This window comes from Acanthaster planci, linkage group LG07 (assembly GCF_054643075.1).
Source record: "Acanthaster planci isolate LZ-2023a linkage group LG07, COTS_SCS, whole genome shotgun sequence".
NCBI classification, from domain to species: domain Eukaryota; kingdom Metazoa; phylum Echinodermata; class Asteroidea; order Valvatida; family Acanthasteridae; genus Acanthaster; species Acanthaster planci.
In genome coordinates, this window is record NC_141783.1 from 21,447,082 (window position 1) to 21,459,212 (window position 12,131).

At 41.0% G+C, this 12,131-nt stretch overlaps 1 protein-coding gene across 5 annotated transcripts in view; it reads left to right on the forward strand.

Annotated features, from left to right (window-relative positions):
* Positions 1-12,131, forward strand: part of LOC110990345 (DNA-dependent protein kinase catalytic subunit-like) — a 70,078-nt gene that overhangs the window by 47,912 nt on the left and 10,035 nt on the right. For all 5 annotated transcript variants that reach the window (XM_087139065.1, XM_087139066.1, XM_087139067.1 and 2 more), the window contains 12 exons: positions 718-816; positions 2,940-3,048; positions 3,669-3,786; positions 5,953-6,097; positions 6,461-6,635; positions 6,995-7,105; positions 7,885-7,973; positions 8,114-8,276; positions 8,551-8,720; positions 10,204-10,326; positions 10,507-10,683; positions 11,769-11,969. In XM_087139065.1, the coding sequence (XP_086995191.1) occupies positions 718-816; positions 2,940-3,048; positions 3,669-3,786; positions 5,953-6,097; positions 6,461-6,635; positions 6,995-7,105; positions 7,885-7,973; positions 8,114-8,276; positions 8,551-8,720; positions 10,204-10,326; positions 10,507-10,683; positions 11,769-11,969 (1,680 nt within the window). The remainder of the gene's footprint in view (positions 1-717; positions 817-2,939; positions 3,049-3,668; positions 3,787-5,952; positions 6,098-6,460; positions 6,636-6,994; positions 7,106-7,884; positions 7,974-8,113; positions 8,277-8,550; positions 8,721-10,203; positions 10,327-10,506; positions 10,684-11,768; positions 11,970-12,131) is intronic.

The window sequence follows — 12,131 nt, forward strand, 5'->3', positions numbered from 1 at the left end:
TATGCCAAAGAATCACCCAATACAAACCCCATACTGGATATGCGGCCAGATGCCTTTCAACATATCACAGAATCTCTGGCGAGATTTCAAAATAAAATAAAGGGATTAAATGAGAACTTACCTGTTTGAAATTTAATCCCAATTTTATGAGAAAGGGGGAGCGAGAGATTACGTGCCTGCCTCTCCCGCCCTATTTCTCTATCAGTAGGACAAGTTCTCATTGATCCCTTTAGTTGGAACTGGGATAAGGTTTTTCATTTGACCTCATATCCTGGTTTTCAATTATGACTGCGCATGTGCATGGCTGGAATCTCATTTAATATCTCGCACGCCCTTTCTCATAAAATTGGGATTAAATCTCAAACAGGTAAGTTCTCATTTAATCCCTTCATTTTCACCTCAGCTAATAATAGCCATATGTAACAAAATATTCTATATTTGTTTGAGTTGTATATAATGGCTTTGGATAGAGTGTAATTTGGTCATGGAAGCTTTGGATCATTGCCTGAATGCATAGGTTTGTCCTTCAACAACTTTGCTGAAAAAAGGGTAGAGAAAGCATCTTGTTTTTGGACCAAATTTTCTTGCCCCCTAGAAACTTTCTTTGGGAGTGAGGCAACAAAATTTGGACTGAAAATAACATTTTTTTCAACAACGTTTAGCCGTAACTTTTTAAAGCATATGAACCAGTGAATTTTTAAAATTTTTCCCACACAGGCTCGCTACAGTGAGGAACTTTCAACTCTTTATACAATTCAGGAAGACTATGACAGAGCTATGTTCTACTTAGCAAACTGCAGGCAATCATTTCTTCATGTAAGTATCTGCTTTCATTGTCCATGTAATTTCATATGTTTTTCAGATTTGGACTGAAAACTTTCAAGCATTTTCAGAACTAGTCATTAAACTGACTGTACCTTACATTTGTTTCATTCGGGAGCATACAGGCAGGAAACCAGACTGATTATTTCCACTCATTAACACTACCATCTGTCAACCAAAGGAGAGCACAGAGTTTTGAATATTTTTTATATTTTTAATTATAACTGATCCTGAGTAGATTAAGTTTACAAGAATTTGGCCTTAGGTATGTTGACCATTATTTAGATCCGGTAAGGGAAGGGCCCCTGGTAAGCTAGTCTGGTAGCAAAAACCCTTTTCATACGGGACCAGCTACCAGACTTGGAGACTGGTCTGGCAGTTATACCCAGCAAGAAATTAGACCGAGCGGTACCCCCCCAACATGTCCAATCCCTATACACATTCCAGACTATTGTTACTTAACACATCCCCCCCCCAAGATGTCTGAAAGGAATTCCCCAGATTCCTGCGAGACAATGACCAACACAAAGCAGGGGGGGGCTCTCTCCATCTCATACCTTGCTGCATATGCTGGCAGTTGGATCAAACACTCATCCATCCTGGAGTCTATTATTTGTAGTTTGACTCCACAATCTAGCCCAGAAGAAACCCCCTTCAGTTTTTTTGCACTCAACACTAAACAATAGAAACCCTTAGATAAGTCTTGAATAGAAACCCTTCCCAAGCATTGCATTAAAGCCACCGTCCACCTGGAACCATACACTGCCCAGGTGTTGGCCAGGAGTGTATCTTTTGTGTAACAATGGAGCCTCCCTCACCTTCACATCAAAGCCCCTGTGGTTTTGCAAACAATGCCCTTAAACCAACACATTTGTCAATACTTTGCTAGCCCCATGATTGTTATGCATGTACACTTTCTATGATATATTTGCTTGTGAGCTATATTCTTTTGGTTTTAACACCTTCTGAATGAAAAATGATGTCTGAGGTCACTGAAAAAAATGATCTCAAATACCTTTTAAAACCCCGAGGTAAATTTGTCATTCCTGGATATAAATGAATTGATTTGGGTTTTTGTGCCATCAAAAATAATTATTGAATATAAGGAATCTACCACTTAAAACATCTCCAAAAGCCACTCTGGGGGCTTGTAGTGTTTCCTGTTTATGCACATGTATGCGTGAGCAAGACTTGGGAACTTTCGTAGGTTCAAAATCCGGATAAATTTGAATTTTTTATCCACTATGGTTTGAGTTATCAAATGTATAGAATGTATAAACTTTTTCCCACCATAGTACCTAACACATATATTAAGAGTCATTCTGTCCATGTTTGGTTTAATGGAAGTTGAAAAGAGTTAGTGCTTCTTTTCATTGAAAGGTACATGTACATGTATGTCCTTCGAACGAAGGCATGTCCGAAAACTGCCGATCTTGCACACTTAATACATACGATGGTCCACCCGGCAGTCAGAACAGAAAGGTACTCATCCGAAAATAATGTTCAGCTAAAAGAATTTTGGACCAAGCCCAATCCAGAGCACATTGATGCAGCACTGGCACTGCATGCCGTAGGAAGTTAAACGTTCTTTGTTTTCCTGTTTATAAAACTTCAAACTGCCCATGAGTTAATAGTCGAAACAATCCAATCCACCTCGAGCCAGCAGCAGGAATTAATACTTCGGCCAACTCTTACTAGTAGGCTTTAATCTGGTATTAAAGTCTTCTTTTGTTCAGCTCTTGCTGTTCTCTGAGGGGCAATAAACTGATGCACCTCACTGACTTCAAAGGGCACAGGTCAGAACACCTGTGTACTGGACTAGGGCAGGCTGAATACCAGCCTGGCTTAATATCGGACTGGGTAGGGTCGAGCCCTTTCCATACTGGAACTAAATGATCACTGTCCCTTATGTCCTTACAATTACAAATACAGAGGTCTGAAGTTCTAGCAGTTGCCTGTAAAAATTGTCCATCTTTAGTTTGCCAAAGTGTTCCTGTCAAAAACTGTGGATATCCTCTAATAAGACTGCACAGATACAATTGTCTCTACTTGTCATGTTCTTACTATTACAACTAATAAAGAATGATCAATTGAGAATAAATTACTTTTTTCCCTAGGACTGGTCAGGACTTGGTCCTTTAATGATCTCTAGTCGCAGAGCTAAACTGCAGTGCATCCAACGACTCACAGAAAAACAAAACTTTCTTAAACTTGCCATCAAGCCAGGTGAGCATCTTATATTTTCTGCAATAGGTTTGAAGTTGGTTTGATCATTGTGCGATTTACATGTAGCTTTTTATTTATAGTCATTTGCAAACGTTTAAGATCACATGGACATTTTTTGATATTTTTGTTAGGCTGGACCTGCATCATATTGTCTCATTGAATGATTACATAACATTTTTACTGTAGTCCATAACATCAAAGTCGTGCTATGAGCCCATTTTAACGAAATATTTTGCAAAGGTAGGTCTTGTATGGCATTTTGTCTGTAGTGCTTGGTGGGTAAAAAAGTCAGTCTGAATCATCAGAAAAAGAGGAAGGCACACTCCATATAAGACTGAAAATTTCAAATCATAAGATGAAGTCAAATATTTGTTAAACCAAGATGTTAAGATTACGCATTGAAATTAAATATAAGTTGCCATTATTATTTAATTTAAGTTTGGTTTTTCTTATGATTAATGCATTATGTATGTGTGATTCTAAACTTTTCCAAATGACTGAAACTACCTCAAGAATATGTACTGTGTAGTGTTCTGCTTTTTTTGGACAAATACCATGGAAACGTTCACAACTGTCCACTGTATTTGTGAGACTGTAAACTCAAACATTGTTTTTGATAGATCTGCAAGAAGCTATTGGTTGTCAGAAGTCCTTAGAACTCCTTGATAGATGGTCTGGATGTCATCTTGATTCTAAGAAGGATCCTATCAACATATGGGATGATGTTGTCTCTAACAGGTAGGGAATTGGGTTCATTGTTCTTTTTTCTCTCAATTTGAAAACAGAAAACAAGTCACTCTTCGTTCCTCCATTTGGAAATGAAATTAAAAACAAAACATTTCTCATTTTATTTACAAGATGAAGAACGACTATTTTTTAAATGTTAAAACATGTAATATGATAATTTTAAATGCACTTTTAGGAGAAATGGAAATAGTTCCATTTTCATTTTGTAGCATGAAATACATCTTTGACTGTCAAATTACATGAATTAAACATGGTTTAAGTAGAGGGTTGCAAAGAATTTGTTGCATAGTACAAGAATTCTTCCTATGCTTAAAATATCCAAACCTGGCCCACACTTTTTGAACACATTTCGGGCGTCGCACGCTCCACTCCATGGGCGTGAAGGGGCATGTCCTTGGCGTGGTTCCGTTGTGCTCCGGTGGTGCGGTGATTGTGTTGACGGATGGTGGGGAGCTAGAACCAGGGGATGTCAATGCCGCTGCCTCTCTTGATGCTGTGTCGGGTGAGGCGGATGTGGATGGCCTCCTTGATGCGTCTGGTGTACCAATGATGGTCCTGGTCCACGCACGGCATGCCTTCCCAGTTAGGGTGGTGACCAGCTCCCCAGGTGTGTTCGGCTACCGCTGACGAATCCACACGGGAGAGTCTCATGTCGCGCTGGTGCTCCTCTATTCTTTCACTGACGGGTCTGCCAGTTTCGCCGACATACACCTTGTCGCAGTCACCGCACAGTATCCTGTACACTACTCCTCCACGTCTTTCAGGTGGAATAGGATCCTTAGGACGCACTGGTTGGCACTGGTTGGCTCCTTAAGGTGGTGGACAATTGGAACACGGTGCGGACACCGTGGTCCTCCAGGATCCTCTTTAGCCATCCAGAGATACTGTCCATGAAGGGAAGAACGGTGAAGGCCTTGTACTCCGGTCGCTCCGCTTCGGTGCTGGTCTTGGATCTTGATGACTGCCAGATGAATGATGTTGGATACCCGTTCGCCACGAGGGCAGTGGTGACTCAGTGTCTCTCGGCGGCTGTGCAGCGTGGTCTGGTGACTAGGCTTGAGGCGCGGTCATGGAGGGACTTGGCCACACCCCTTTTGACGGACTCTCGGTGGTGTGAGTCAAAAGCCAGATACTGGTCAGTGTGAGTGGGCTTGCGGTACACGGTGCCAGTCAGGCTGCCGTCAGGTTCCCTGTGGACCATGGTGTCCTGGAAGGCGATGCTGCTGTCCTGCTCGATCTCGATGGTGAACCGAATGCTGGGCTTGAGGCTGTTCAGGTGGTTGAGTAGATAGCTGGCTTGATCCCGTGGTGCAATGACAAAGGTGTCATCAACGTACCGCTTCCACAGGGTAGGACGGCAGTCGGGTGGGCAACTCTGCAGGGCTTCCTCCTCGAATGCTTCCATGTAGAGATTGGCAATGACCTCTGACACCGGACTACCCATGGCTGCCCCGTCTGTCTGCTCGTAGTACACTCCACTGGAAATACGGAGCGCAGGACAAACTCTAGCAGGGAGACGATCTTGGTGGGGGAGAGCGGTGTCCGGTCAGGCAACTCAGGGTCTCCCTCCAGGCGACGAAGGGCCACACAGCAAGCGTCATCTATGGGGACGTTGGTAAACAACGAATCAAGGTCAAAGGAAATCAATGCCTCGTGGCTGTCGATGTGCTGCCCGCAGAGGAACTCTGCGAAGGCAAAACGTGATGGACATGGGAGTGTTGCATCTAAAAGCAGAAGGGTGATCCTAGAAACTGATGCCATACTTGAAGTATGCAGTGGCTGCTTACACAATAGATACAACAGGAAACCAGTCTACCATACTACAAACTACATGCAGGCATCCAGTAATACAAAAGTCAGATTAAAGTAGAAGTTCAGAGAAGTTATTTTCCCTTTTTATCATTTTAAACATGCAAAATTAGAAGCAAATTCTTTTTTCTTGCTTTTGTTTCAATTAGAAAAAGGAAATGCATCTTATTTCAATTTTTAAAATGTAGTTTAAACTTAAAATTGAAAAAAGAACAAAAAAAATTTACACGGACCTTCCTCACATTCCCTGCAGTTTCAGATTGTTATCTGCCTTTAAATTCTTCTTAAGTTCATGCCACCGCATGTACCTTTATGCTTAATGAAGTCTTAATGTTGTACTTCTATCAGGCTGCTATACATGGACAAACTTGGCAGTCGATTCATTCGCTCAGAATCTCAGCAAGCTGGGGAAGAGGAGACAGCACTTGAGAAGAGAATTTTACGAGAGAGACTGTGGCTAGAGCTCAAGATGGCAGACAGTGCCTGTCAACAGGTAAGGCTATGGCTGGGGCTGAGGATGGCAGACAGTGCCTGTCAGCAGGTAAGGCTATGGCTATATATTGCCTCTACACAAGGTTAAATGTCAGTTATAAGTGTAATGTTTATCTTCAAAACACATGGTTGTCTATACTTGAAAATCTCACAACTTGGAATGACAGAAGTGGTCCCCCAAGAACACTGTCTGTGCCATTTGAATACTTCACTAATGTTAATTCTCATGCAGAATATTTTACCTCATATTATGCATGCAGACTTGAGCAGCCTGAATTGCAACTTGAAGCAGTATCATACCAAATATTCTTTACTTTAATTTGATAAATTTGCTTTTGTTTTGCATGTTTCTGTGTTTGAGTAGGGAAACTTTAGTGTCGCTCAAAAGCATCTGAAGGCAACTCATGGCAGTCTGTCAGCACACGAAGATCTCAAGCCTAAGTGGACACATTCCTATGTTCAAATGAATCAACAGAAGATACTTACAATTGAACTGAAGGAGCAAGTCATGACTCTTCTGACAACCTTTGACCCACTTGGTTTGTTCAAAACAAAGTTTTGTACTAGTTAGTTTAGTTACGCATTTCTTCTATAGTCTCAAATGAACATGACTTGCAGCGTTCAATTTTGGAGTCATATTCTGCCATTAAATTTCTTTCCACCCTGATTTCATAGATTCACCTTTTAAAGTTCAAAATAGCCATCAAAACACTATTGTTCTTTTCCTGGTTTACCTTTGACTTCAGACTGTTTCCTTTGAAGCTTTGGAAAATACTGCTTATGTGTAAATAAAGCATATATTGAAGCTACATGTACATGTAGTTATTCAACAGTTTGGCTTTTCAAAATGCATTAAATAGCCATGAAGTTTATCTTTCATATTTGGTTTGTGTTTCAGCCAAGTTATCCAATACACCAGCCTTGACTGGAGACTACTGTCTTACCAGACATCATCATACACTGACCAGCAAGTCTTATGATCTTGTCGCCATTGCAATTCAGAAAGGAGGTAAGTCGTCCAGTATTTAATAGCTTCAGGTTTGTTTGATTTCTGAGGGTTTGTAATAAACCAAGTGTATTTGGTTGTTATTTTCCTGTGTAGGGGCAGACATCCTCACTTACATTTTGTGTTCCTTCCCAGCAAAAGGGGGACAGTGAGGGCCATGCCTTCCCTAAACAATGCCCCAAACTCTAAAGACCTTGTAACGTTCCCTCCCAGTAACTTTTTTCATGAAGATAGATTGAGTCAAAGTGAATTGTTCTCTTTCTGTTTCTCCTTTTTTGGCTCTATGAAGGGAGTAAGTTCTCTCCCCCCAACCCCTTTGCAATGCTTATACAAGACAGTCAAAGCTCACCAAAGGTTCAGATATTTCAGACAAATCTTTGCACTGGTAGAAGGTTTGTTACTCTATGTGTTTCATAAATCACTATTGGGCAGGTGATGGGGGAGGGCGGTTTAATGTTAATGTATGTCCAAAGAGAGAGTTTACATGTGGTTCAGAAACTTCAGATATATGTTACACTAGAAGAGGGCTGTTAGTCTTCAGAATGTTTGATAGATCTCCAAGGCTATAACACCTGTTCCAGAGTCGCGCTGAACCAGCTTAACCACTTCGTGCCGGGGCATTTTTCAATGTTGATGATGCTGAGCCGGCATGACTATCATTTTTTCCATTTTCAAAATCCTTCAAAAATTCATCATTCCATTTAACAGTCGTTTATAGGTTTGTTTGATTTCTGAGGGTTTGTAATAAACCAAGTGTATTTGGTTGTTATTTTCCTGTGTAGGGGCAGACATCCTCACTGGACTAAGAAATGTTGGTAAACTGGATAAACTGCTTGGTCTCGTTGGCCAGAATGCTACAAGACCTGAACAGGTGAGTTCTCCCCTGAAAACTGAAACAATTATGTAAGAGCAATTTAAATGACATATATTAAAAGATTAGAAACAGAATCAGTCAGAGTTGTGTGACTTGAAAGAGTCTCTCATTACCTGATTCTTGTCATGATGTTGTAGATATGTAGCACCTTATACTCCAAGGCATACAGTGAACTGAAGCAGGCAGTTTCTCTTGCTGACAAGGATGATGCAGTCACATCACAATCAGAGAGAAGTATGACTGAAGCATACATGGCATTAGTTAGTTTCTGTGATAGGATGTTACGTCTTAAGGACTCAGGTGAGACAACAGTTTGCTTTGTGTAAAGTTTCCATTCTCAGTGATGTAAGGTTTCTACATAGAAAACAAATTTGTTTCAAGAGGCATTTAGAGATAGCAATAATCTGCATATACTTTGACCTATTTTAAAAATCTTCCTCGTTAAACCAATACTACTTAAAAACTGTGTGTTTTGTAAAAACTGGTTGGGGAGCCCACACCTCACCAAGTGTCTCCCCCTTAACTCCAAGAATTTGTCAATTTATGATTCAAAGTGATTTTTCTTATCTATTAGATGAAGTCCCCATGACCTACCTGCCCCAGACTGACAACTTCTCCCAAACTGTGGTACATTACACCCTCAAGGCTATGCATTATAGCTCACAGGAGGCTAGGCAACGGTTTCCAAGGTTACTGCAGCTTGTTGAAGCATGTCCTGATACAATGCAACTCATGATTAAAGAGGTACAGTAGAACTGGCTGTCTTTAACATTAACTGTTCCCTTGTGTGTGAGAATGTGCAGATTTTGTGCAGGAGACAGAAGAAATAAACTTAAGTGTTTCCAAAGCCTGATGTGAAAATTGCTTTAACCCATTTTCTCTGATAGGGCCGTAATTTCACCCTTTTTTCCATGTTTTGTTCATTTTACTTGTCGGACTTTTGATTCGGTGTGGTAGTCCTTAGCTGCAGAAAGGATGCGCTTGAATTGATATTAACCACTTCGGACCGGGGCATTTTTCAACGTTGAGGATGCTGGGCCGGCATGACTATCATTTTTTCCGTTTTCAAAATCCTTCAACAATTCATCATTCCATTTAACGGTCGTTTATAGCCACACAGAGTAATCTTCAGGCACTACTCTAAGTTGACAGGTGACCTTCATTGACGCCCGAATATTTCAGCCAGGCCTGCAGCCTTGCAAACAGAGCCCAGATTGTGCGGTGTTATACAACTGTCTTTTGTTCACGAACCTGGCTCAGTGCGCTGCTGACTTCTTTTCAATAGGGGCCAGATTAGCATGCAGCGTTGCTGTGTGGCTCATCGCTGTGGCGGTGGAGAGCTTTTGTCCCCGGTGGTAATCCGCTTGCTCTAAATACCCCAAACCCTGGTATACGGTTTCAAAATAACGCTGGATTATCACCACTTTTGAGAGTGAAAAATGCCGGTCATGCCCAGCAGCCTGGTCTTTTGTTCGGAGTACGGTCTTTTGTTACAGGGCCCTGTTTCCTTTGTCCGAGTTCGGAGACCCCGGCCACACATATAAACCATACGGCTCCGATTTCGGAGTCCCCGGCTGGTAGTGGTTAATAAGGTTTGTAAAGTGTTTGATCAAAAACTGTCAAAGTACCATGTGACCACATAGTTTCCCTAGAGATCACCCATCATGACCATAGGCAAGTGTTTTATTGGCAACTTAAAGTTATATGTTGTAAACTTAATAGTAGGGCATATTTTCACATATTTTTTTCAAATGGCGTAGTGGTCAGTATTTGTGCCATGTACTGTTGTCTTTCCCAATACAGTACTGGATGCTGGCTTTGTGATTGTCTTATACTTTTTGCTATTTATAAAGCTTTGATAAAGCCTTGCCTACCTATAAATACTGTTTTAGTACTGTGATCTTGGCCAATGACAATTGTTGATGTACATCTGGTCACATAGGTCAGTGAGAGTGCCCTATAAACTCATTGATTCCAATAATAAAAACAGTACATTTGACAACCGATGCCTTACTTTAAAGGAAATCCCCTTCAAAGATTCCCTTCCCTTAATACAGTTCTTCAAAAATGCTACCTTTTTACAATATCTCTTATTTTGTGGAAGGAGGTCAACTAATTATTGACTAGCTGTTTACTTATTTGTTAAGGATGACAGGTGCAATTTCCAGAATTTTTCTTGAATGCAGCAGTGGGAGTTTCATTATTGTATGCATGAATTCATCGGCAGGTGTCTGATGTACCATGCTGGATGTTCATTGGATGGATTAGTCAGATGGTTGCACTTCTTGACAAGCCCGAGGGGCCTGCTGTACATGGGATCCTAACAGACATTGCTTATGAGTACCCACAGGTTCGTTGAAAGAAATCTATGAATTTTAATCATTTTTCTCTCTGTGTTAACTGCACAGTCAAAAATCTTTGCCCCAGGACAAGAAATTCCTCACAAATATTGAACCTCTTGGGAAATTTGCCGTGGTCTTTGAATTATTTACATACATGTATATTGTCGCATCTTTCCTTTGCATGACAGGCATTATGCTTTCCCTTCAAAATAAGCAGTGAGAGTTTCACCTTTGATGAGTCTAACACTGGGAGGAAGAATGCTTCTGCAGCAAGGAAGATAGGAGCCATTTTGGAGAGTATTCCTCTTCTGGATGATTTCATTTGTGCCCTTGAACAACTCAACAATCCAGAATTTGTATTCAAGGTACAAGCATGGAGGAAGGACACAGAAGGAGTTGTAACTCAGGCACTTCAAAGTGTCCAATGATGGTCGCCGCCGAGTCTGACGAATAATAGAAAACATTCCAAAAATGCCATATTGCTGCCTGCATCTTAGCTGGACAAGTGGGGCCAGTAATACCCTGGCAATACTTGTAGTTTTTTGCTTGCAATTAAATACAAACTATTGATGTGACCAGGAAATAGAAAGAGAAAAATTCCTGATATTAGACCTACTTTTGCCATCATAAATAAACTTTTTAAATTTTGACACACTGTTTCATTATCCATGCAAAGTTTGTAATTCTAGTCTCCTCCGTCCAATATACATCAGTGTCAAAGACTTGGAACGAATTTGGCTAAGACTGGCCAACAAAATGTTCACTACTACTGGAAAGCTTAGTTCATTAGCAATAAAATGCGCTATTTCATCACAAGGAGTGATCGTGAAATTGCATAAAATATGCCTTTGTACAAATGCCATAATAAAAATGATTCAAACAAAACACAAAATATTACAAACGGCTTGGCTATTTATTCCTAAAAGAGGTCCAGAAGAAAGCGTTCGATAAGGGCAACAACTGCACATGAACACTTCGAGTATACAGCCTAATAAAAGCAACTGCGCAAACACTACATTTGATGATGTTGTCGGTTCATATCAAGCATCAACGATGGCATGAATATTCAACTTCCTACACTGCAATACACAACGTTTTAGGGATGCAGATTACCAATGAAAAATTGCGGCGACGATCATGGGGTACAAAGGGAGCTTATGGTTGGTGGGTAGCAGGCGTGCGCTGCGCTCTGGCTATGGACATACCAGGCATGGCAGAAAGTGGTAATCGGCCAGATGTTATAGCCCGGGCAGTTCAAACTCCTTCTGAGTCCTTCCTCCATGGTACAAGCGAAAACACATTCAATTTGGATCTGCTGCAGTGATTCATTGCATTGTTCTTTTTGCATATTGCTTGAGGAAACTGTAATGAAGAGTTGGTGATACATCCAGTGGGAGAATTGATTGTTTAGAATATCACATGTAAAGAGTGCATTTGTTTGCATTCATAGGATTGGGCAGATGATGTAATGAAACCGTTGTTGAATGTTGCCAAGAGAGACAAGAACAAGATCCGTCAAGCTTGCCATGAAATCTACATGAATCTGATAAATCATCGCAGCACTGTGACTGACACTGGTGCTGGGTCATCACAAGATAGTCAAAGTTCCCCAAGTGTTGGATTTGGCAACTTCAGACGACGCTTTGCTCAGGTATAGTGGGTTTGTTTGTATGAATAAAGGATCAAGAGTCGGTATATATATCAACCCTGTGGATTACGTAGGCTCTCTGGTGGGGGTTCTGTGAGGGTGGTCAGTTCTTACAAGAGTCTTTCCTTCTTTAGGGGTTTAGAAATTTCAGATTGTGCTTTCCTC